The 24,464-nt window shown below is 40.4% G+C and overlaps 1 protein-coding gene across 2 annotated transcripts in view; it reads right to left on the bottom strand.

Annotated features, from left to right (window-relative positions):
- Window positions 1-24,464, bottom strand: part of LOC125900283 (ephrin type-A receptor 6-like) — a 231,306-nt gene that overhangs the window by 3,044 nt on the left and 203,798 nt on the right. For both annotated transcript variants that reach the window (XM_049595194.1, XM_049595193.1), the window contains exons 9-16: window positions 18,884-18,954; window positions 15,555-15,680; window positions 14,781-14,966; window positions 9,122-9,183; window positions 8,323-8,532; window positions 5,833-5,982; window positions 1,658-1,851; window positions 1,160-1,309 (exon numbers count right to left, since the gene is read on the bottom strand). In XM_049595194.1, coding sequence (XP_049451151.1) covers window positions 1,160-1,309; window positions 1,658-1,851; window positions 5,833-5,982; window positions 8,323-8,532; window positions 9,122-9,183; window positions 14,781-14,966; window positions 15,555-15,680; window positions 18,884-18,954 — 1,149 coding nt within the window. The remainder of the gene's footprint in view (window positions 1-1,159; window positions 1,310-1,657; window positions 1,852-5,832; window positions 5,983-8,322; window positions 8,533-9,121; window positions 9,184-14,780; window positions 14,967-15,554; window positions 15,681-18,883; window positions 18,955-24,464) is intronic.

Consider the following 24,464-nt stretch of genomic DNA (forward strand, 5'->3'; position numbering starts at 1 on the left):
ACAGGGCTGTATCAATCATTTAAAAAGGGAAGCAAAATCTCAAACACATGTTTTTATCAATTGTTGATGTGGTAGCCTAATTATCTCCAGTGTTGAGATTTTTTTTGGTATTCTCGAAATTTAACATTACACATAAGCCCCGTTTCCAACAAGCAGTTTGGTGTGCCTTTTTGCCGTTTCCACTGTGAAAAGTTGTGGATGGTACCAGTGGAATTGTTCCGTACTTTTCCATTTTTGGTCACCCCTCTGTTGGGTTACCTAGCACACAAAATTGTTCTAAAAGGTGGAGCTGTGAACACTGCAGTCCCGTTGATTGGTCAATAGCAGATGGTTCCTCAAGGCTGAGTTGTGGCTGGTTTTGAGGTTTATGTGTAACCACTGTTTATACTGTAGAAAGTTTTACAGACATTAGTGAACTGTAACTATAAAATGGTAGGATGTTTTACTGCCTCTCACAGTGACTGTGGTCTGAGAAAATAAAATTAACTGGGCCAACTACCGGCGACTTTTAAGGTTAGAAAAAAAAAAAGCATCGTGGCGTGTTGTTCCTGTGGGCTTCGGTGAGACTAAACCCCTGAGCTTGCCTTATTAGTCATAAATGCACACACCCACTATTTTTAAATATACCATTGAGAGAGACTCTCCATGCAGCCTTTTCTATTTTGTTCTGAAAATGTTGGTGTGCAACCCTGTTCTGTGGACGATAAACAAGGTGCAGACTGATAAAGGAGGAAATACAGTGAGTGCTGGACGGAGCAGTGAGTGACAACAATCCCGCCCACATGAGAGAGTACTGTTTGCGGTTGAAACACTATGCGGACCTAGGGTCTAAGTACCATGTCTGCAGGATTACTTCTGGTTCCAAAGGTACCATACCGAAAGTGTTTGGTGGAAACAGGGCTATTTATGCTATAGCATTGGAGAACATGTGAGACATCATATATGACATCATCAAGGTTATTTTCTCAGACTTCTGAAAGATACCTCCCAAAGCTACAGGAGACATTCACAGTCTGAATAGTATTTCTCATAACAAGTACATTGAACCTTGTGAGTAAAATTGATGAAGTATCCCTTTAAATCACTGCTGCTATAAAAGGTAGGTCCTATTTGGTTTCATGCCATCTAGTAATGGGTATGTTTTGGCTCTGCTACTCACTCAATACTCATCCTCGCCACAGAATCCAATGTGTTGTAGCCAGCTGCCATGAAATTGCTCTTATACTGACTCATCTTAATGGAGTCCAGCCAGTCGCCGATGGAGATGAACATTGGGTAGTCCATTTCCTCCCCTGGAGACTCTGGTAGACTGATACAGAAAACAAAACAAAACCAGGTAATGTCAGATCCTGCCAGTATTTCTAAAGCATCTCAAAGGTGAACAACTTACCCTTCTGACTTAAAGAACTCACACTGACACACACCATGTCCTACCCTTAGGTGTAGGAGTAAGAGCATTTTATAAACTTTATTTGATATAGGAGTGATATCCTATCATAGCTTGCTTTTTATTGCAACTCAAATAACTTGGTTCTGAGTTCAGAGATGCTTGAAAAAAAAAAAAACATGGTCCCCTGTCACCTCTGCTCAAAAAAACACATACAGTGCATTTACATTTAAATCATTTCATGAAACTAGAAACTCCTCAGTACCGTACCTCTGAATGTCTTCTACCAGTGGCAGCAGGCTGCTGGGGTTACGGATCAGCTTATCCAAGAAGGTAACAACATCGGTGAATTTGGGCCGATGACTCCTCTCCTTCTGCCAGCAGTGCAGCATCAGTTGGTGCAGGGCCACGGGGCAGCCCATGGGTGCAGGCAGCCGGTAGCCCTCTTCGATAGACAGAATCACCTGGAGAGACAGTTGGATGCGTTGAAGAATGAAGCGACTGCTGTAATAGAACTTAATTAGCCTGAAATTTGATGTATTCAGTTGGAAAGTTGAAGCTAGAGACTTGGATTTGCTTCTCTACGATCTTGCAGGCTGCAGCACACCACACAAACACAATAAACCCAAGGAGTAACATACCTGTGGCATTGTTCGGCATTATGTGAATTTGCATGAAAGGTCCAAGGCTCTGGAGCTGCATTTACAAGGCTATGCAGTGCTACAAATTGATCCTACTCAAATGATTTTCTACAAATAACAACATAAAGCAAAGGTTCAAATCAAGTCCATGAAGCTTTTCACAATGCATCAGGGTATTGTAGATGCTGAACGTGTACATAGCGTCTCACACAACAGAAATGTGTAACGTATGCCTGTATTTCACATACTATATCTGCTGAAGAGATCCCACTTTATACGATCTTTAGTCCCCTTTTACACATCGGTTTCACTTTGGTTATGTGTATATTTAACACTGAAGAGTAGCGTAACAAGACAAAGAATCTACAGCCACATTAGCAGCTACAACATGACATACTGTCATTTGATACATTGTTATTGTGAAAAGAATTAATTAAAGCCACTTTTAGATGCATTAATAATAGCTCTGCCTGTCCAATTATAAGCCTGCAGCAAAGAGACGGATTACCTGCTTGATCCTTCAGGTCGAAACAGCAAGCATCATCATATTTAACGCTTTTGGTAAGCTTCTATTATTTCCCATAACCTTTTCTTGGTTGTCTGATTTCCTGTGTAGTACAAATAAGTTTGAACTTGCTCTCTTATTCATGTGCCCAAACCTTATCTGTACTATCAATCAATTCCAACATGTACCGCATGCAAGCGTAAATTCCTTTTTAATCTGAGCTGATAGCGTGTAATATTGCAGCATCCATACAGCAGATCTCCATCATATCTGTGAGTCTATGGGAAAGGAGAGATTCATGTATCTTTGTAGGGAGCAGTGGTAAGTGGCTGACCAGGATGAAATAGTGTTTGGCTGCTTTTGCGGCTTGGCTGGCCTTTTGCCTTGGAAAGCACTTCTAAGCAATTCCCAAACAGCACAAATCCTCTGCAAACCCTGGGACCTTAGTGAATGTGCGTGTGTGGGTGTCTGTGTATAGATGTGTACGTGTCTGTGTGTAAGGGGTTGAAGGGATTACGGTGGAGCTTTCACACTCAGCGGAGAGAGGGAGATCTGCTTCCTCCATGGCCCCTCCAATCCCTGACCACAGCCCAGGGATCAGCGGGTTGCTCAGCCACACTGAATCCACGGCTTTAAACTCCCCCTCCATCGGACCGGAGTCCTCTGAACCCCTGACCTTCACTGCTCTTTTCCCTTCCCTCTCACTCATCTTTTTCATCCTTTTGGTGAATCTCACCAGCATTTCTGTTCCTCCCCTCCTCTCTCTCTCAGAGGTAGGCTTTTGATGTGAGAACAGAGAACAGAACAGTCAGGGAGCAGGTTAAAGGGCAGCAATTTTAACAGATATAATGGAAAATAAACTCAGAATTTACTCAGTGGAGCAGGACTTGAATTGAGAAGTCAATATTGAGCTGTGCTGTATTGTTAGAGGTTAGAGAACCAGGCTTGTGAGGGGAATATTTGTGGAAACAGGTCTCTTCCATCCTTGAAGAAAGATCACTGAGATGCCTCAGAGAAAATCACTTGCAAGAATAGTCATGTTGGGTAAACACAGGCAGCAGATGAGTTTCCATCTAAATGTAGGGCAAATCTAACCAAATTTTCAGAGAAATGGCAGACAGAAATTAAATTTTGTATTAATGAATGCTCTTCCTTCCACTGCTGCCATGCAAATATCTGGAGTTAGTTCACTGAGATAAGCAGTAGGTGGCGCTAATTCTCCAGTCAGGTGCCACTGCAGAAGAGGGTGCAATAAGATAACGTAATTAAAAGAACGCCAACCAAAATTCAAACAAAGGAAAACTATGAATGTATTATAATGGAGAGCATGCTGGAAAATGGAACTTTTTAACAACTAATATCACAGCTATGTGCTCTTGGAAGAGTTCTGGTAACAGCGCTGTGTGCACAAGTGTGTCAAAAGCCACCCAGAGACGACAAAGAGAGACTGTATGTCATCATTCATTCACTGAATCTATTTCCATTGTACTTTGTCACATTCACCTTTTATTGATACCCCAACTTTCCAGCCTCTCCTAAGTGTATTTTTGTTGTTGCAGTATTTAAAGATTTTTTTTCAATTTTTGGCATTTCTATTCATTTTTTTATGTGCACATTTAAAATGTGCATAAAAGGATATGAATGGAATCGCACCGGGTGTTTCCATGTTCACTAGCTTATGCAGCTGTGTCAACCAACTAATTTTTTATATTTCTAAAAAGACAAAACATTGACATTAAAATGATTTATTTAGATGATACCATGAAGAGATAAAAAAGAATAGAATTTAAGAGCTGAATTTAGAAATGAAATGTGACATTCAATTGTTTTTTTTTTGTTTTTTAAATACTACTAAATACACAGAGTTTGGTGAGTGGCTTGTCAAAAATGTCTTGGTATGTTCAGACAGAACGTGAGGTGAGTTTTAGACATAGTGCAAAGTCAGTGGAAAGAAGGGAATGGGCATTTGCCCTGGTCTGAGCAAAGTGACTCAGAGACACGAGTTGAGAAAATGAAAGGAGGTGGATGGAAATGCATAAAGTGTTTCCATGCCATCTGGCCATCTTGCATTGTTAGGGTTAGATGGGTCCAGGTGAAAATGGGTATTTTAGATGGATGCAGTCTTGGGATCCCTCCCCAGATGACTTAACATCCGTTCTCTCCTGGACCCATCTAACCCTAACGACACAAGATGGCCGGGGGGTCAACGACTCACATGTAACCTTAACAACTCTGAAACTCAGAGCTCACATCTGACCTCAATGACTCTGTAAGGGTTCACACCCACACAGAGTTTAAAGCCTGCGACTCTGCACCACTCTGTTAGAACTGAAGAAGCCTCTTAATGAGAGCCGAAATTTCTTCAAGAAACTCAAGCAGGTCCAGTTGCCTACGATATAGTACGTATGATTACCATGACCAAGATGACTGAGAATCCGAGAAAAAGTCCACATGTCAAATATTAATGTGCTCAGAGACTTTTTTTTACGGGGGGAATAAATACTGCAAAAATGGTCCAATAGCACAAGTCAATAATTCACTTTGCCTTCTGTCTGAACACAACTTTAACTTGATGAGGATTCTCTGGGGGAATCTAGAATATTATATATATTTTTTAATTAAATGTATTTGCAAGGGACCAAAACCATTGGTCTCAAACAAGAAAAGAGATATTTTGAACCAGATTAGGTAGTAGCGACCAACTGCAGTCCCTGGGGAGGTAAACATGGCCTATAATGACCTCAGCATCTCTAATATTCTGATTATGGACTGTAGCATCCTACAGGACAAACACGACTGCTATTATTACTTCTTTTATTTGACTGACTAAAATTTGTTTAATATATCTCATATACGGCAGACTTGAGTAGATGTTCTTTATTCTCATTGCACACCTTGATATCAAATACTTCATGTTTCATACAAATCAAGCTAAGTTAAGTAATTAAGACATCAGTCACCAAAGTGATGCCCACACCTCCTCCTCATCTCTTCCTCTGCAGCAGTTTTACCACCTCTTTTCTGAAATCATTAAACACTACTTTGTGTCAGGTTCCTTCGATGTGTGTCTTGAATATTCACTTCATTGAACTTAGTGGCAGAAGCTTTTCGGATTAAGTCAGTGAGACTCATGAGCTTTTTGATCGAGGTGGGAGAGTGAGAAGAAGAAAATGAGGTAATCATGCGGTTGTTACTTAATTGTTCTGTAAGTATAAAGAACATTTTCCTGACCGGGTCACTTGTTCTCCTAGTAACACAATTGCTCCATAAACAACCACCGTGATGACTTCAATACTCACATCCTGATTGGACATCTCCCAGTATGGCCGCTCCCCATATGACATCACTTCCCACATTACGATTCCATAACTCCATGCGTCACTGGCTGAGGAGAACTTCCTGTATGAGATGGCCTCAGGAGCGGTCCATCGGATGGGGATCTTACCACCCTGTTCACACAAGCAAATACTAATTACTTTCATTTACTGCACAATCAATAGCACCACTCCAAAACTGATGATTACAACATGTGAAACTTAATTGATATTGTTCCCATGCCTCAAGAATGTTGTGGCCATAGAATATTTTTTGTGCTACTAACCGAATCCTATTATCACCTTTTCTGTATTTATGACCTCTAGTATCCACCTCACCTCACCTCACCTAAACCTTACCCCACCTACCCCTACCTTACCTCACCCTTCACTTCCCCTCCGTGGATTTCAGCCACAGCGTTGTGGAGCAGAAAGATAAACCTGGAACCATAAACACAGCCTTTCCTTCTCACAATAACCTCAATACAAACCAGGAAATGGAGGTCACTGTGGGCTCAGACAGATTTACAGAATGGCGTCATATCACTTTTTGAAGTTTAGCTTTTGCTATCAAAGGCAACTCCATCTCTCGCTGGCCTCAGGAGAGAAGGCAGAAAAATCAACATTTCCACAACCTAATCAAGTCGGAGATGAGCGATGCATCAGTTTGCTGATGTCTCAAGCTTACATAGATAGCATCAGTGCCTAAATACAATCTCGGAATAAAAAATTAAGTCTACCAATTTCCAAATGCCTTCCCATACCGACAAGACTTATATTTTGGGGGAGAGATGAACTTGCTTTTGAGAATATAAATGATAAGATGCAACAACAGCAGGTAACTGTTCTTTGTTATGCAGTGACACAAGGAGGATTATCCACAGCACAGCTGGTAGGGAGTGTCTTGTAAGCTCACAGTACATCACTAAATTGAGTTGCTGTTTGCTAGGTCTCTACTCCACTGCCTTTCATAGTTCAAGACTTAAAACTCTATTTCTAATGAGGTTCTCTCACAAGGCCAGGAACAGACCAGGAGAAGTCAGCCAACCGACAGTGAACATGACTGAACTGAGAAAAACTTGTGTCCTTGTTATGACTGCTGAGATGCTGTAAATAATAATTAAGCTGACAGACTTGTTTTTTAAAATCACTGTATAGTTCAGATATCCGATCTGCATGGTGGCTTATGGTAACACACAGTTACTATGGTCAGTTTGCTAGAACAAGCTGAGGCGATTTAACAAGCACTGAATATGTCTTAATCTATGCAAAAGTTTAATACCAAAAAAATGAAGACAGCAGATTTTAACTTTAGGGAAACCATCTCTGGCTTTAGAACAGAGGTTCCAAACCACTGGGTCGTGGTCCAAAGGTGGGTTGCCCAATGGACCGCAAGTGACTTGCAAATGTGTGTTAAAGTTTGTAAAAAAAAAACAAAAAAAACAACACCTCAGTTTAATTTTAGATACAGTAAATTTCCAGCACATAGCCTTTATTATGAAGTGCCGTTTTCTGCTGTAGAGTGAGTGACTAACTGACAGCTACTTGACAGAGACAGCAAACTAGCTCAATGACGTGGCCAAATGCAAGTATGACGACCCTGTGGCTGGACCAGTTTGCAACCACTGCTTTAGAAAACTCCTCCAGATGCCTTTTTTTAAGTGACGGCATTAAATAAATGTTCTGTCATTGAACACAAAAGCCTCACATAAAAACAGTTTCCAACAATGAGAGGCATAAATGTTCATTCCCAGAGATGTTTAGTGTTGTCACTACCAGTACTTATATATGTAGAGCTAAAACATACAAAGATTGTTGCAAAGAAAAGCAGGACAGCAATTATCTAAAAGGACTAGCATAGTATTTTCACCATAGGCCCCTGAATGCAAACACTGGACACATAATTGAGAAGTATTGTTTTTGGGTCCAGCAACATGCCTGCCTTCCGCCCCTGATTCCCCAATCTGAAGTTTTTCAGATAAGCTCTGAGCAGAGAAATTGGAATTGAATCAGTAAGGGTTTTGGTGGCCAGTGCCAAATTGCTGATACCAAATCTCAATATCTGGACATTTCAATACCTTTATTGCAATATTTCAGGTTTTCCATAAAACTGCATCATTTCCAGGGTGAAAAATACAAAACAAAACAAAGCAGCATCTATGTAACTAAAATTAAAAGTCTATATCCATCCTGTTGGTTTCCCATTTAAATGAAGTATTTAGTGTGGGGGAGGGTGATTTGTACCTGTATTTGTGCTGTTTGTGTCAAAATCTGAAACTCTACAAATAAAATATATTGAAAAAATGAAGTATTGTCACTCTCATGTTACAAAAAAATGAATGAATCAATTTAACCCCAGTATGGAGCCTGTACTATAAGGATGTGTTTTCTATAATAGGATTAACTCAGCTTTGTTAAACCTGTAATACATTACTAGCAGCTGCTTGGATTGAGAGATTTGTGTCAGGTTTGTACCGTTGTGGTGTAAGCGGCCTCTGGGTCGTCCTCCAGGACTCGGGACAGGCCGAAGTCTGACACTTTACACACCAGATTGCTGTTGACCAGGATGTTTCGAGCTGCCAGGTCTCGGTGAACGTAGCCCATGTCTGACAGATACTTCATGCCCGAGGCGATGCCACGCAGCATGCCAACCAACTGGATGACAGTGAAGTGACCGTCGTGTTGCTGACAGGGAGAGCAGGATACAGAGAAAAATGAGGAGCCATTGCGAAAAACAGAGACAGCACAGACAACCGGAGAGAATAGGAGGGTTGATAAAGATTGAGAGCAAAAACGACAGGACAAAGGAATAACACTGACACAACATAATGGTGTGAGCAACAGAATATATAGTGAAATACTTTAGTGATTTTGAGCAAACAAAGTGTTTGTTCAGAATGCTAAAATGGGAATATTATCCTGTCAGTAAACTGCCAGGATAACATTGCCATTTTAGCTTCTTGAGAACCCAAACAGAGACAAAGTTGCCTGTTTTTCTTGAGATTCTTAAAAATATTTTACTCTGCTTGGCCTCCAGCTAACCACAATATACTTAACCCATGACCAAAGGTGCTACTCTGCATGCATGGCTTGAAATGACAAATAATGATGTGCAAAGGTAGTGAGAGACAAAGGCCTTTAGTAGATGTATGTTATGGGTTTCTCTTTGTCTTAAACTATAATAACTTCATGTTTTTATTTCCCACAAAAGTACCACCCGAGGCATGAAACAGACATATTCATACTTGAATTCTCTGGTCACCTCAACACTTACCCTTAAAAACGAGTCCAGCGATCCATTTTCCATGTACTCAACCACAATCATCACAGGCCTGCCTGTAAACAAACAAACACAATACACACTGCTCATTTCTCCAAAGATTATTTCTTTGTTTATCGATTTCTTTTGCTTCAGACAGCACGCAGTTCAAGTTGAAAGACCTGAGCCACTTCCATTTGCTGAATAAAGACTGACTTACTGTGCAATGACGTAAAAGCTCATACGCTTGTGAGTAGCTGTTTGTGATTTTTTAAAGGTAAATAAAAAGTTTAATAGTTTTAAAGAAAGATAGTCTTAAATATATTTAAATTGATATAATCCATTATGTAGACATCAACACTTTTTTGTGTACGCAGATGTATCAAGACAACATGGAGGAAAGACTAGTCAGCATGGTGAATCATTGAATGAAGGTCATCAAACTATTAGTCAAGGGACACTGGTCCCAAATGATCCTCTGAAGAAGCACAAGATAATGTTCTGAGTCATCTAGGTGACACATTGGGCTCTGGTAAACACGGTCTGACAAAACCACACTGTGTTTATGTGTGTACCTTTGTGTATTACTCACGTTGTGGGGACTTTAGTCTGTTAACACATTGTGGGGACTCTTGTAGGGACAAAATGCAAGTCCCCATTATCTAAATCATTCAATTTTGGTGTGAGGACTTGGGTTAAAGATATTGTCCGGCAAGTAGTAATTATGATTATGGTTAGGGTAAGTCTTCAGGAAATGAATTTAAGTCAATGTTAATGTCCTCTGAAGTGATGTAAACATGACTGTGTGTGTGTGTTTCTGTGTGTTTGTGTGTGTGTCTGCCAGTTTGAGACAGAAAAAAGCAAAGAGAGGTTTGGGGAAACACATGGGCCATCGGTGGTTGATTGATGCATTGAGTCAAGAACCTGAGTTCATAGAACTTTTCCAGTCTTCTGAATGGGACCTGCTCAGTATTCAGTCCATGAATGACATGAAACATTAGTTAGAAACAGGTGTGTGCACAGTCTCTCTTTCCAAATGTTATTGTTTCCCCGCAGAGGATCCCTGCGGTGTTACAGATTGACTGGTTTACAGCTGGGAGGCAGTTGTCCAGGCCTGTGTGCCGGTGAGCTGTAAAACATTCTGAACTGCTGGAAAGACAAATAAAAAGTGTTACTGTAGTGAAGTAACACCATGAGATCACACTCCAGATTCAAGACAGCTTTTTTCCTCACATGGGAGTGTGAAAAGTCATATGGTGAAAAATAGCGTATTACTCTAACTTACAGTCTAAACACAAAGATTTGTAAAAAGGTTCCTTTTATACATCTGAAGGGCTTTTATAAGATGTTCTGTGTTTTCAGATGAGCACAATGCGTGATAGCAGTGTCACTTTAAAGAGTAAAGGCATTTGATGCGGATTTCAGACACAGTGAGATATTACACAGCTTGTGACATGTCACAACAAGTCCAAATGACATCTGTCACCACCGCTTCACCGCCTCAAAAACATTTTTTGATAATTGCTGTGACAGGACAGGCAATAACAACAATGTCAGTGGTGTTAGTGTGTGGCCAGAAACTGTTTTTGAACTAGTTCCATTTATCAACCTCTAAAAGTCTCTTGTAAGCTTCAAATACAGATGTATTCCCCATTTTCTTTTCCAGAATAACCAGAACTGGTTGAAACTAATGATGTGGTTGATGTGACTAGCTGCATTCAAGATTGATGATGGATTATATATATACATGTAGAGTTTAGGTTTGTCTACAAAACTATAATTACCACCTTGCAGTTGTACGCTTCTGAAAACCAGTTAAGTTACACTTTACATCCATGTCTGTCCAGACCTTAGATGTAGCCATGACATTGGACAATGCTTCAAACACATGCTGCAACAAGAAGCCACAAATTCTAGAACATGGATGCCACACATACATCTTCAGCCCTGCAGCACAGAAGAGATCTATACAATCACCACAGTTTCAAAACGGAGACTTAAGATTAGTGTCATCAGTTCTGTGTCTGACCAAATGTCTCCCCCTCCGTTCCTGAGTTATGGCATTGAGTAATGGCCAGAAAAGTGTGGTTTTGCAGAACATTATGATGTCACAGTGAAGCTGACCTTTGACCTTTTGGATATAAAGTGTCAGCACTTCATCATTTTATCCTGTTAAGACATTTGTGTGAATATGAATTGTTGAGTTGTGTTTTGTGAGGTCAAAGTGACCTTTGACCACCAAATCTAATCAGTTCACCCTTGAGTCCAAGTGGAGCTTGGTGCCAAATTTAAGGAAATTCCCTCCAGGCGTTCAGCCAGATATAGTATAGAAATGTTATGAAATGCATTTTATCAGAATTCTTAAGGTGGCAAATATGACAAGTCATTATAGAGAAGTAACACAACTAACTGGCTTAACCTGTGAGTTTTTTTTGTAAGAACTGACAGCAAGTAACACTGACAAATAATGCTGAGCTCTTGACAGCCTTATTTCCCACCTGGGACAATGGGACACACCCAGACTATGATGCTCACGTCGATTGGATCGCCATACTAACACACACAGAGAGGTTACAAGCAAGGTTCATGTGCAACCTTCATTTAACGGTTTTAGTGGACAGGATGTTGGTGTTCTGCTGGGACTTGGTTAAGGGACATCTCATTAGAGAAACAGGAGACAGCAGGCGAGACTGCAGGCAGCAATAAGTCTGCATAAGTAAACAAAGCACACAAAGTCAGATTTATGCTTCAATAAAACGGTATATTTTATTTTTACAAGAGGGAGTCTTTAGGAATAAGAATTGAGTGGTTGGTTTGGCAAATGCGTATTGGGTTCTCAAAATCACTTTTTGGAAAGTTTTGATAGGAAGCAGCTGGGACTGTCCAAAATGCAACATAATAATACAAAAGATGGTGCAAGCCATGGTCATGGCCATGAACTACACCTTCCATTGAGGTTTACAATCAGCGCCGAAGAGGCGCAGGTGAAAAAAAAAAGCTCTTTGAGAAAGTACACATGCTTTGTGTTGTGCGCCTTCATAAATGTTGAATCATTTTTCATTTTGAATGTTTTATACTACACTTTTAAATGCTGAGTTTGATCTCTTGCAGGTAAAGAAAACTGAACAACTATACGGTGGCCTTAACCTTCAGATAAACTGAAGAATATTTACTGGTTTAATATTAATTCTTAAACAGCTTGAATTCATTTACCATTTAAAATAATCAAAAACGAATCAAGTGCATCGTCAACAAGGGAATGTTGATCCCTGCCTCACATCCGCGTCAGCAGAGAAAACAAGGCGCAGTGGGTATATGGATGGATGGATGAATGGATTTACTTCAGACCAAATAGGAACAGGATGTTTCTTTTTCTAATCATATCATAATACTCTTAAATTTGCAGATACTCCACCCCGACACCAATCCAGCAGGGAAAGACAGGGAATTATCTGATCAAGCTTGGCTTTCCTGAGCTAATTAGCAAGGCCTGGAAACAATATACACTTATGCAGTGCGGCGCCTTGAACAAAAACAAACGCACCTGTTTACCGGAGTCAAATGTGTCACCTGTTATTTCGAAGCAGGTATAGCAGTCAGTCACAGCACAATACTCTCCATAATTAGTCTCTGAAGAACAACAACAGATGTGAAAGAAGGAGAAAGTGAGTGAAAGGCAGACAGACAGGCGGGCAGACAGAAGAGAGATACTCAGAAGTAATGTCTCTCTACGCATATAATGCCCCACTGCCAAGCACAAATGGCTTTTGATGGTGTGATTTGGTGTGTATTGTGTGTGTGTGCACGCACCATTGGATAGGCAGTCATGGGAAATGGTTCCGTCTGATCACTTTCTCTATTATTTACGCAGACAACTAAGAATCTGTTAACTGGTTATCATTCAATTAATAGTGTAATGAATAAGATTCTTCCTATATACCGATACAGTGGGGCTCAGCGGTGGATGATGACACCCTGGGGGGCCCCAAAAGTGATCACCCTCCCCTCTTTTGTTTGACATTCAAAAAAATTGAACATAAAGGGAATAGTGGAGTGGAGTGCATGTGGAGAGAATTAGAGGAAGAGAAAATGAAAAGACAAAAGCCAGCCATGAGCACAGAAGAAGAAGATTTTGCATTTTATAGAGGTTGATTTTGAAATCAACTATGCATATATTGCAATCTTTTATCATTTGTCTGTTATCATAACTGTTTGTTAACTAAGTTGCTTATTTGCGTTGAGTTCTCATTAGGTCTTTTCTTGTTCGTAATGACAACAATAAATATAAGATGGTAATAGGAGGGGGTAGGTAGGATTTAGTGGCCTCTAGTGGTGAGGTTGCAGAACTGAACTTCTCCATTGTGCCAAGAGTGTAGGAGAATAATGGGGGCTGATGTGAGAACACAAATGGCCCTATATATATTTCGAATGAGGAGTCCAGTCAAAAAGCCGTTATTCAGAAATAACAGACCTCTGAATGTCTATTCAGTGCTGTTAACCTCTGATGTGGTGAAACGTCCTTCTCTGTCAAAGCTACTCAAAAATATTTTTGTTCTTTTATCATCAGATGTCTTACCAGAGAGATCATCTCAGTGTTGTGTGGGAGGATATTTTTCATTCAATAGCTTCAGAGATGGCGCACTATAAAAACTACAGTTAAATCTATCGGCTCAAAACATCAGCAATCAGCAGCTTTAATGCAATAATGGCAGTATCGGCCTTTGAAGACCCTTATCAGCTGAATCCTTGTCAGCAGGGTCAGAGCTGAGGAGTGTCCTCTATCTGCATTCGGGGACGGGGGTTGAAAGTCTTCGGGGGACACATTTATATTCACAGCGATGTCTCAGTTTATACAACCCCTGTAAAAACAACCATATGTTGCGCTGGGTGAGCCCCGTAAAACAGAGCTCGTTAACAAGTCCACACACACATACACACACACCTTTTGTAGATAAAGCATATTCCTGCACAAAAATGAGGTATTACAACTTGATCATGCATACACACAATATAACCATGCACACACTCGCACTCACACACATAGAGGATAATGCATACCATACCCAAGGCAAAAATAAAACTATGTGTATAAACACAACAGCGTCAGCCCACTAATCTTGTAAATACCAAGAAAAAACACACAGACTTGTTTATTCCATGCTGGAAAATGCATCCTTAAAAAGTGTTTTTACTGCAATTTACCATTTCAACAAGCAAATACATGAATTTATCCACCAGACTGTGGTAAACAGTGTGATGGGTAAAGAGATAGCAATTTCAAATGCTCTTGTTACATTTTATTTTGCTTTTAAAGCAAAGCGCTTAATGCCAGCACAGCATCTGGGTCGCCCCCAGACAACAAAACTGCGGGAAGTATTTTTTGATGGAAAGATGATCTAAATGTTTATATGACACATTGTGTCTCTGCGAGTTATTGGAACTCAGCTAACTAATTCATGCTTGGATTTGGCTGTGAGGGGGTGATGGCAGTTGTTTCTCATGTTTATCATCACTTTGTAATTGTATTTTTCTGACCAGCATACACGTAGCCATCTATAAATAATTTTTAGTGTAGCTTGGCGTCATTAGTGGTATCAGTGACATACAGGATTTGTAATCTGTAATCTGATCACATCTCCAAACTTTGTTAGACTTCTCCTGTAATCCTACTTACTTTTGGTGACCACGCCCTCCAGCCTGATGATGTTTGGGTGGTCAAACTGGCCCATGATTGACGCCTCGCGCAGGAAGTCCCGCCTCTGACGCTCCACATAGCCTCCTTTCAGTGTCTTTATCGCCACGGCAATCTCCTTCTTCCCTGGTGTTCTCAGGCGGCCACTGCACACCTCACCAAACTCACCTACAGCACACACACACACACACACACACAAACACACACACACACACACACACACACACACACACACAAATAAACACAGTGAGGAATCAATCACCATCACACACCATCAGCAGGCAGCACCATCTGCCACCTGGGGGCACTGTTGCAGTTCCCATCTAACCTCCAGCATTACTGTCTCTCCTCTGATCAGTTCAACTTCATAAGATTCTCTTTTTCGCCTTCTAAAAAAAAGCCTTGAATCCATTCTTGTACCTTCTTTTGTTCTCTAAACCTGTTAAGCTTTAATATTCCAACAGTCTGTGTAGAGAAAATGACACTGAGACACTGGGAAATGGAAAAAGGCATCATCTTTAGTGTATACAATGGAGGAAAGGGGGTTCACGGCAATTATATGTGAGAAATGAAAATAGATCAAATCCTATGGCACATTTAAAGCCATTGTTATTCTTGCAATAATCCTCCTCCGCCCACATGGCAAAAGGGCACGAATCAGTGAGACACAAGTGAATGAGTGCATAACACAGACCTTTGTGTGTGTGTGTGTGTGTGTGTGTGTGTGTGTGTCTGTGTGTGTGTGTGGGGGTATACCGGCGCCGATCACCCTCTCAATGCGGATCCTGGAGGGGTCGATCTCCTTGGTGAACTCGTGAACAGCTTGTGTGGGGTCTTCATATGTATCAGGGTCCACATAGGTCTTTATCCCAGGGAAAGGGACTGTGAGGACACAAAAAAATAAGAGACAATGAGCTAGAACAGTGGTTCTGAACATTTTTCATTTCAAGGACCCCTAAATTGATACAGATTAGATCACAGACCTCGTTTTGATAAGATTTTGCTTCAGGGACCACCGTCTGAAAAGACTTTGGTTGTTTTACTGTATATGATTAAGAGCAGAGTTATATAGTTGTCGACCACAGTTGAGGAGAGAACCGAGGAGCAATGTGAGAGATATGATCGCAATTAGTCACTCTTATGACTCCAACTCACACTGGGCTCAGTTCTATCTTGAATTAAATATTGAAAATAAGATACTTATTTTCTGAGGACGCCTTGGAACCCCTTAGTCCCCTCCCAGCTGGCACCGGACATCAACACAGCATCAAAAGACATTAGACTTGCATGTCGAACAGACATAAAATTTTAGTTGGAATCATTGAGTTAACAATATTTTGAATGGCAGCACAGTGATACAGTGGTTAGCATTATCACATTACAGCAAGACGCTTGAACCTGGGGTGGGGATTCACCCCTGTGCGGAGTTTGCATGCTCTCCCCATGTCAGCGTGGGTTTTCACTGGGTGCTCCGGCTTCCTCCCACAGTCCAAAGACAGGCAGGTTAGGTGAACTGGTGACTCTAAATTGTCCGTAGGTGTGAATGTGAGTGTGAATGGTTGTCTGTCTCAATGTGTCAGCCCTGCGATAGTCTGGCAACTTGTCCAGGGTGTACCCTGCCTCTCGACCAATGTCAGCTGGGATAGGCTCCAGCCCCCCCACAACCCCAACAGGGTAAGCGGTTACAGAAAATGAATTAATTAATATTCTAAATGTCAAACAATGTTAAAATTTTATGTCGTGTGGATGTTAACATTATGATGTTTTGCAGACGATGGGTTTTGTTCTCCATTATTTCTGACAAAATATCATTTTCCTATATCAAGGTGACGTTGGCATGAGATGTTCTGAAGATGTTAGATTGTTGTTATTTGACAACAAAACTTAAAAGAGACAAAATATCAATGTCATCTATTGTCATTATTCTATGTTAAACTGACTTTGGCAGGGCGTCGGTGGCTTAGTGGATAGAGCAGGAGCTCCATGTACAAGGCTGTTGCCACAGCGGCCTGGGTTCGAGTCCAGCCTGTGGCCCTTTGCTGCATGTCACTCCCCTCTCTCTTTCCCCCTTTCATACTTGGCTGTCCTATCAATTAAAGGCAAAATGCCCAAAAACATATCTTAAAAAAAAAAAAAAAAAAAAAGACAGTCATGACCAAAATGTCATGGCAGCCCAGCTGGCCTTGTTTACTGAGTTAAAATCAGCTAAATTTAGATGACATTTTTTAGGACTCAAATTAAGATGTAAAAAAAAAAAAAAAAAAAAAAAGGCAGAAAACAAACACATACATAGGAAAACAAATGAGAGTTAGACTGATCTTTAGTATATTTATTGTCAAAATAACCCCCAAATTAGTTGGCAGAGCAGCAGAGAATTGCAGGACATTACATATATAAATACAACAATGGTCTGGTCACTCTTTAGTCAAATGGTAACTTTATATTATGAGCTGGGAGGAAATTAGATGAGTCAGATATCTAATATGTGCAAAGCACGAAAGCAAAAGTGTTGCTTCACTCTGAGACTTCCACACATGCACACACACACACTGAAACACCCCACTGATAGCTTGTTCCTCCTCCGTCTTTTGCTGAGAAGCAGCAGGGTGGCACACTCAGCCAGTCTTTTAACCGGGTCCCTGCTTTCAGCGAGAGTCCACCCTGTTGAAGTGTCCTTGAGCAAGTCAGTGACTCTGTAACAGGCTGCCGCCATTCTGCCTCTGACCCTGACCTCCCAGTGGAGAGGGGTTAGACAAAAGCTGTGTTTCACCTTCAGGGATCAATACAGTGTCACAAAGCAAAAAAAAAACAACAACAACAATGAACCGACACCAGCAAAACCCAGAGGACATCTGTTCTATCAAAGCTTCTGCTCAACACCACATCCAGAGCTGAGACCTGAGACAGGACTCAGGAGATAGGGGTAAACACACACACTCACATATAAGGTGTGTGTTTTAATCTTTAATATCAGAGAATTATATAGCAGCTTGTTAATCACCCTCAAAAACTAATTTAATGTCATTTCTTCTCTTACCTTATCTGTTCTACCCTCAGTCCCTCCTAAAACTGCCTTATTTCTCTTTGTCCTCTCCTCGCCTCTTCTACCTTTCCAACCTGGTTGCCCTTCCCGTCCTCATTTCTCTCTCCTCTCTGTTTTCTCCTCTAGCAATCCTCCCTTGTTTCACTTTCAAACATTCTTCCTTTTTCACTTTACAGCTCACATTTCAATTTGTGTTTTTCATGTCAGGAATAAAAAGTTGGGTATTAAAAGACAAAAGGCAGGTAAAAGAGACAGAAAGGTGCAGGGGTGCAGAGGCAGACAGCTCAGGGACGCAGCTACTTAACCAGATTAATAAAAAAAAAGGGGGGGGGGGGGGCATGTAGAACATCAAATGAAACTTGAGGGGAAGTGAGGAGGAGCGCTGGAGAGGAAGGAGAGGAGGGGAGACAAAGATGAAGGTGAACGGTTTAAAGAAATTTGCTCTGTTGACTTGTCTGACGTCTTAATTCCTGAAACTATCACATAAATGTCACATTCTCTACTCCTTTTCCTGTGAGCATTTGTAACAATAGCGAGTCAATATTTTTTGTATTCTGTAAAAGCTTTGCGGTGGGGACTGTCTCTCCTGTGCAAAACTCAAACACGCATAGGCTCAGAACCACATGGGAAATGATCCATACCGCGTTACAATGTGCTTGTTGAATACAAAGAGATGAAGCAGGTGGCTAGTGTGCTAGCTGCTAACTGCGGCTCACAGAATCTGTCTCTTCTCTACTTACTGGCAAAGACAGCACAAAATAAAACCTGGCACTTTCTCACGAAATGATTGGGCGTTCTGGCAAAAGTAATTCTTAACACTTACACAATGTAATGTGCCAAACTGATTTTTCATTTCATTAAAATTTAAAACTTAGACCTTGCAGACGTTCCCTCCACCATCATTACCATAAATATGGAAATTATTTATTCTTGACTCAGTCTTTTTGCTATTTGAGATGTGTGAAAATAATTAGGATCAGAGTGAGAGGGGAAGAAAAGCATCCAAAACAACAAACAAGAGAGAGGTGACTGACTGATTTACCATGTCCGTTCTGATAATTGGTCCTCCTCTTCTCCTCTGAAGTCATCTTGGCCTTAAAGTACCACTGACACCTGGAAAACACATTGATGGACAGAGTTAGAGGGATTTTCCACAAACATGCAGCAATGTTAGTTCACTGTGGAACTAACTATCCAGGACCCAGACATGGGGAGCGGCCCTTGAGAAGCCTGGAATTGGGTTCAAATGAATGTCGAGAAAAACATCGACAACATTGTTACATACTGTTGTTACAGAAGTTGTAATAGGGATGCACCAGTTCTGAAATTCTGGGCTGATACCAATATTTTTGTGTTGTTGTTATTTACTGTATTTCCTCTTTTTCCATGGAAACAAAGACATTCTCACCTTAAAAAAACAAACAAACAAACAAACAAGAAAAACTGAACTGTTTTAAAGTCATTCAGGCCTTCACTACACTAACTTTGAATGAGTACAAGTACAGCAATACAAATTTATGTAACAACCTTTATATAACCTTTCACAAGAAAACCATCTTTAAAAAGCTGCTTCAAAAGCCTTTTTATTACATATCATAATTCCCTCTCCAATATCTTTTTACATTACTGTGAAAATATAAATTTTTGTCCTTTAAACAGCTGTAGTTATCTAAGTTTCTCACCCAAAACAAAATTTTACAAGATTATACATTTGAACAAATCATTAAACTTTTATAATTTACCTTTGCCCAATTCTAATTTTTACTGAATAGAGATTGAACACATCATAATGTAACTTGCAATCTTTGTGAGCGGTTAGTTCCGGCTACCGGCTGCTAACAGCTAATGTTAACTAAGCCTAGCTCTCCTCGTGCTGATTTCAGCACAGATTTGTTGTTTACAGTGTGGCATTATCAGGGGAACAATAGGGTGCATCCTGTGACATATCGATAGTGAGTTTACTGCATCCTTTTGTCCCTAATGGTGTCCCAGAAAGATCTCTGTTCTTCACAAACATGTTTTTTGTTGTCTCTGAAATGCTGGAACACTGTTAGCCTTGAGCCCAGTGGTAAAGTGGGGTGTATGCGCAGATATATCCTCATGAGACCATGCATTTTTTATTTCTCCTAGCTATTTGGGATCAGTAGGACCTGATAATTATAAAAAATGATAATTAAGTCCCAATGTCCTCAAACAAGTACTTCCAAATTAGCAGTGTCTTAGCTTGTTGCTAAAATTGGTCAATTCTGTTGTCATATCAAATTGCAAAAACTTCATCAATCATAAATAAACAAGTTTCAACCATAAAATGTGATCAGGTTTTGGACCTTGTCCACTTTTGTGTCGGGATCGGCTGCAGACTGACTTAGCAGAGATGGCTGCCATCTTGTTTTTACATAGATTAGTGCATTGTACAAATTATCCTTCCGCATGTTCACCAATGAGAACCTTGTTATGACTTTTGCTTCCTCTTGATAGTCAAGTTTGATCGTCTTATCGGTGCTCCGCCAGGGCCACTTGATGGGATGAAAAAGTATCCACAAACAAGTACAACAGGTCCATGTTAACATTAAACATTAAGTATAAGGTCAAGTAAACCCAAAATGTGATGTCCTCATACAGTATGAGGCCACAGGGTCTTAAGAGGATATGGAGTTTTCTGGTCGTGGATGAAGTACCAGAAAGCCGTACTTGGGTAAAAGTACAGATATCTCACCAGAAAACAACTTTGGTAGAATTTAAAGTCACCTATTAGAATATTACTTGAGTAAAAGTCTTGAAGTATCTGATATTTTATGATATGTTTAAGTATCGAAAGTAATTTTATTATATGAAATGCAATTAAGTCTAAGGTAAAAGTACAAGACAACGCTGGCTATAATAAAACTGTCAGAATTCTGAGGATTATGAAGTTTATTTCCTCTTAATGTGCACCTTAAAAATGGAGTGCACATAGATTGATAGAGAAGAAAAACAAGGTCTTCTTCACAACTTAAAGGATTTAAAGAAAACCTACAACTATCCAGGGCTGACACATATCAGTGGAGCAGTCACTGCACAGTTACCTGTCACAGATCTTAATCTCCTTGAATCATTGCTCCCCCCTCTCTGCTGTGGGACGCCTTTCTGCTTCCATCATGAAGTCGGTCTCATGGTCGAGTGCAATGTAGTCACAAGCATGTAGCATCTAATCTGACATGCAGCCTGGGCCTGACTGGAGATCCAAACTTAACTTAACATTTGTTTGCACTTACCTATGATCTAACTTGCAAGCCACTGGAAGATATAAGCGAATATACCCACTTCCTCCTCAGTAACCTACCCAGCTACCTTGTGGTACACCCACCTCATCAACTACCACTACACTGCTGTTGAGCCGTACTGTTTAGCCTCCACAAAACTGCTATGACACAACAGAAAAACACCAGCCACATCAGTGAATGTCATTTCATTTGCTAATAGGCTGATAGCTGATGGCAGTCGACAAGGCGAATGTCGGCTGATACAAGTGTTCAGCCAGTAAAATAGTGCATCCCTACAGAATTCCAAGAATCTTATTGTAGAGAAAAATATCTCACTGGTGACATTTCAAAATATTTAATTACCAATATTCTGCAGAAAGAGACTCATCATGTCATCTCCTGAGTGTACTGAATTAAGCACAGATGTTTTTCATTTGTAAGAGGAAGAACGTGTGATTCCTTCTTCTAAAGGTTGTATAGTCGTGCTTTAAATAATATTGGAGCCTCTTGGGGAACCCCTCAATCTCAGCAGAATACAGGGTTTAATCCAGTCAAACAGTACCTTAATCACTGACAGGTTTTTGAGAACAAACAATATTTTTTGCCTACGTTCATTACTGATTACATTAATAACCACTGCAGACCCATGTGTTTAACTGTCAGATGTATTAGGAGGGGAATACGGTCCATTGAGCTACACAAGGCCCAGACTTTTACACTACACAACAGCTTTTTGAATTCATACTGCAAAAACAACATGATATTCATTTGATTTTTTTTTCACCATCTGCTCAGTGTGTCATGCTGAATTACACAATTTTCAGAAAATGTCAAATACTGGTCACATTAAGACAACAACTATACAGTTATGTGACACTGCTGGCTCAAGTTCCAGCATCTTGTGTTAACAGCTTGACACTGCAATAATACAGGTCATAAAGTTCTGTGTGTAAGGTTTCTACAAGACAGGCAGGTTGTGATATATGTGTGTGTGTGTGTGTGTGTGTGTGTGCCAACCCAATCACCAGAATAAATGTTTTAAGTTTCTGCAAACCATGGATATGTAACATTTGCACATTATTATGTGGCAGACATGTTGAAACTTTACGTTACTTTATGTTTCAACAGTTCTATGGCTTAAGTGCGGTTATGTTTGAACATGAAAAACACTTTTTTATTGGGAAAAGATCACGTTTTGGCCTAAAATAACCACTTTTTGTGGCATAATCACAGCTGGAAATGCTGCAGATGTCTCGCGAAAAACATCTGCTTTGGTTGTTTGTTGGTCTTGAACAGTGGTCTGAAGCCTGGCAGCCATCTCACCTAGGTAACACCCCATCCACCATCCCCTCTGCTACACAATGACCAAGTCAGTTCATATACATGTAAACAGAACTGTCACTTTAGAAATGTCAATATGATGCTTAGGAAATGCATAAGTAGTTTGCAGAAACATACAATGCCAACATTTTCCTCCAGGCTGTGTGTGCTTATGTGCGTCTGTGCTTTAGCTGCAGCTAGCACAAAAAAACAAAAAATAATTTAGGAAGTATTTTAGCAGCTTGTCCCTGTGTTCCCTTTCACACCACAGACAGATGGAATGGTTTTAAGGACTAGTAGCACCTTTAGATGAACAGCTTCACAAACTGGTGAATGAAACTGTAATAAAAAGATCATATGGGTATGGCTGCTTGGACGTGATATGTGGAAAAATACACCAGAACAAACCATTCCGACATAAACCAGACAGTAAAAGGAGACAGAAAAGAGGTTCAGTAATATCTTAGAGGCTAATTAGTCTATTAAAGTTATAATCCATGACATTTTCACAGGAACACAGATCCACATGCTGCAGTTCATGAAAGCTTTAACATTTAAAAATCCAGCACTGAGCAGAATTAAACACCAGAAAAATGAGACAAAACTGGCTTTTACCACCAAAAATTCAATAAAACTACACAATATTGCAAGGTTGACTGATCACTGGAACTCATCACTTGAAGAAAGATGTTGGCAGAGAGTGAGAGTCTGGCCTTGGAAGAGATGGTTTTCAGATTAAGTAATGCAGATGGAAGTGTTGTGTTTCTGTGATGTGTGCAGAAATATGAACATAAACACCAGGATTCAAATTCTTGAGATGATAAAGTAAAAGGGACTTAAAGGAACAGAAACTCAGAGAGAATTATATCTATAGAAGGGAGGAACGCTTGCATCCACTGATGCAAAAACTCCCTCGTCCTCCTGTGTGTGCTGTGGTGTGTGTGTGTGTTTGAGCGTGTTTTTGTGTGAGAGTTTATCTGGGCACCGAGACACCGAGAGACAGCCAACGACTGATAAAAAGCTGCTGCCAAGAAAGTCTGAAAAGCTGAGAGATTAGATGACAGCATCTGCAAAAGACCACAGAAGAATTTATCCAAATAGATGCTTGGATGTTACTCTGAAATAAAAAGTGAAGAAAACACAAAGTACCCTGTCAGAATCACACACACAGAACCAAGAACAGTGTTCAAGGAAAAGCAGAGTGTGCAGACAGGAATTTGACCCACAACTCAAACACATTACTGTCTGATAAAAATAGTCCAAAAGTACACCAACTGTTGAGTGTTGCATACAAAATATGGTAAATAGCATAAATGAAAAGAGTCAAACTGAAAAAAAAAACAAGAAGGTACACATACTCTGCTTTTGCTCCCATTTTTCACAAGTTTAAGTTAAAGATCTGAGACTTCTTTATGCACATAAAACACTTATTCTTTCACATTTTGGCCTCAAATTTGTTAAATTTCTATTAGTCAGGTTTATCAAATCAAGATGCTTGAGAATCTTTTGGTCACAGATAGCCCAAACAATCAGGCAGGATGTAGTGTGACTACGATTTGCCTCATGCAGTGCGACACATGACCTTCGCATAGAGTTGATTAGGTTGTTGATTGATGCCTGTGGGATGTCGGCCCATTGCTCTTTAATTGCTGTGTGAAATTGCTGGACGTTGGCAGGAATTCGAACACGCTGTCATATGTGCCAATCCAGAGCATCCCAGACATGCTTAATGGGTGACGTGTGGTGAGTATGCAGGCCATGCATACAATAACTGGTATATTTTCAGCTTCCAGGAATTGTATCTGTACATTCAAACGCAAGTGTTAATGTGCTAATGCCAACCCATACCATAGCACCACAGCCACCACGAAGCACAATTTTGCGATACACAAGGTCTGCCATTTGCCTGGTAAAGAGAAAACTGGGGTTCATCAGTGAAGAGAACACTTCTCTAAAGTGGCAGTTGCCATTGAAGGTAAGCAGGTGCCCACTCAAGTTAGTTATGACAACAAACAGCTGTCAGGTAAAGACCCTGCTGAGGACGGCGATCATGCAGGTGAG

This window comes from Epinephelus fuscoguttatus, linkage group LG13 (genome assembly GCF_011397635.1).
Source record: "Epinephelus fuscoguttatus linkage group LG13, E.fuscoguttatus.final_Chr_v1".
NCBI classification, from domain to species: domain Eukaryota; kingdom Metazoa; phylum Chordata; class Actinopteri; order Perciformes; family Serranidae; genus Epinephelus; species Epinephelus fuscoguttatus.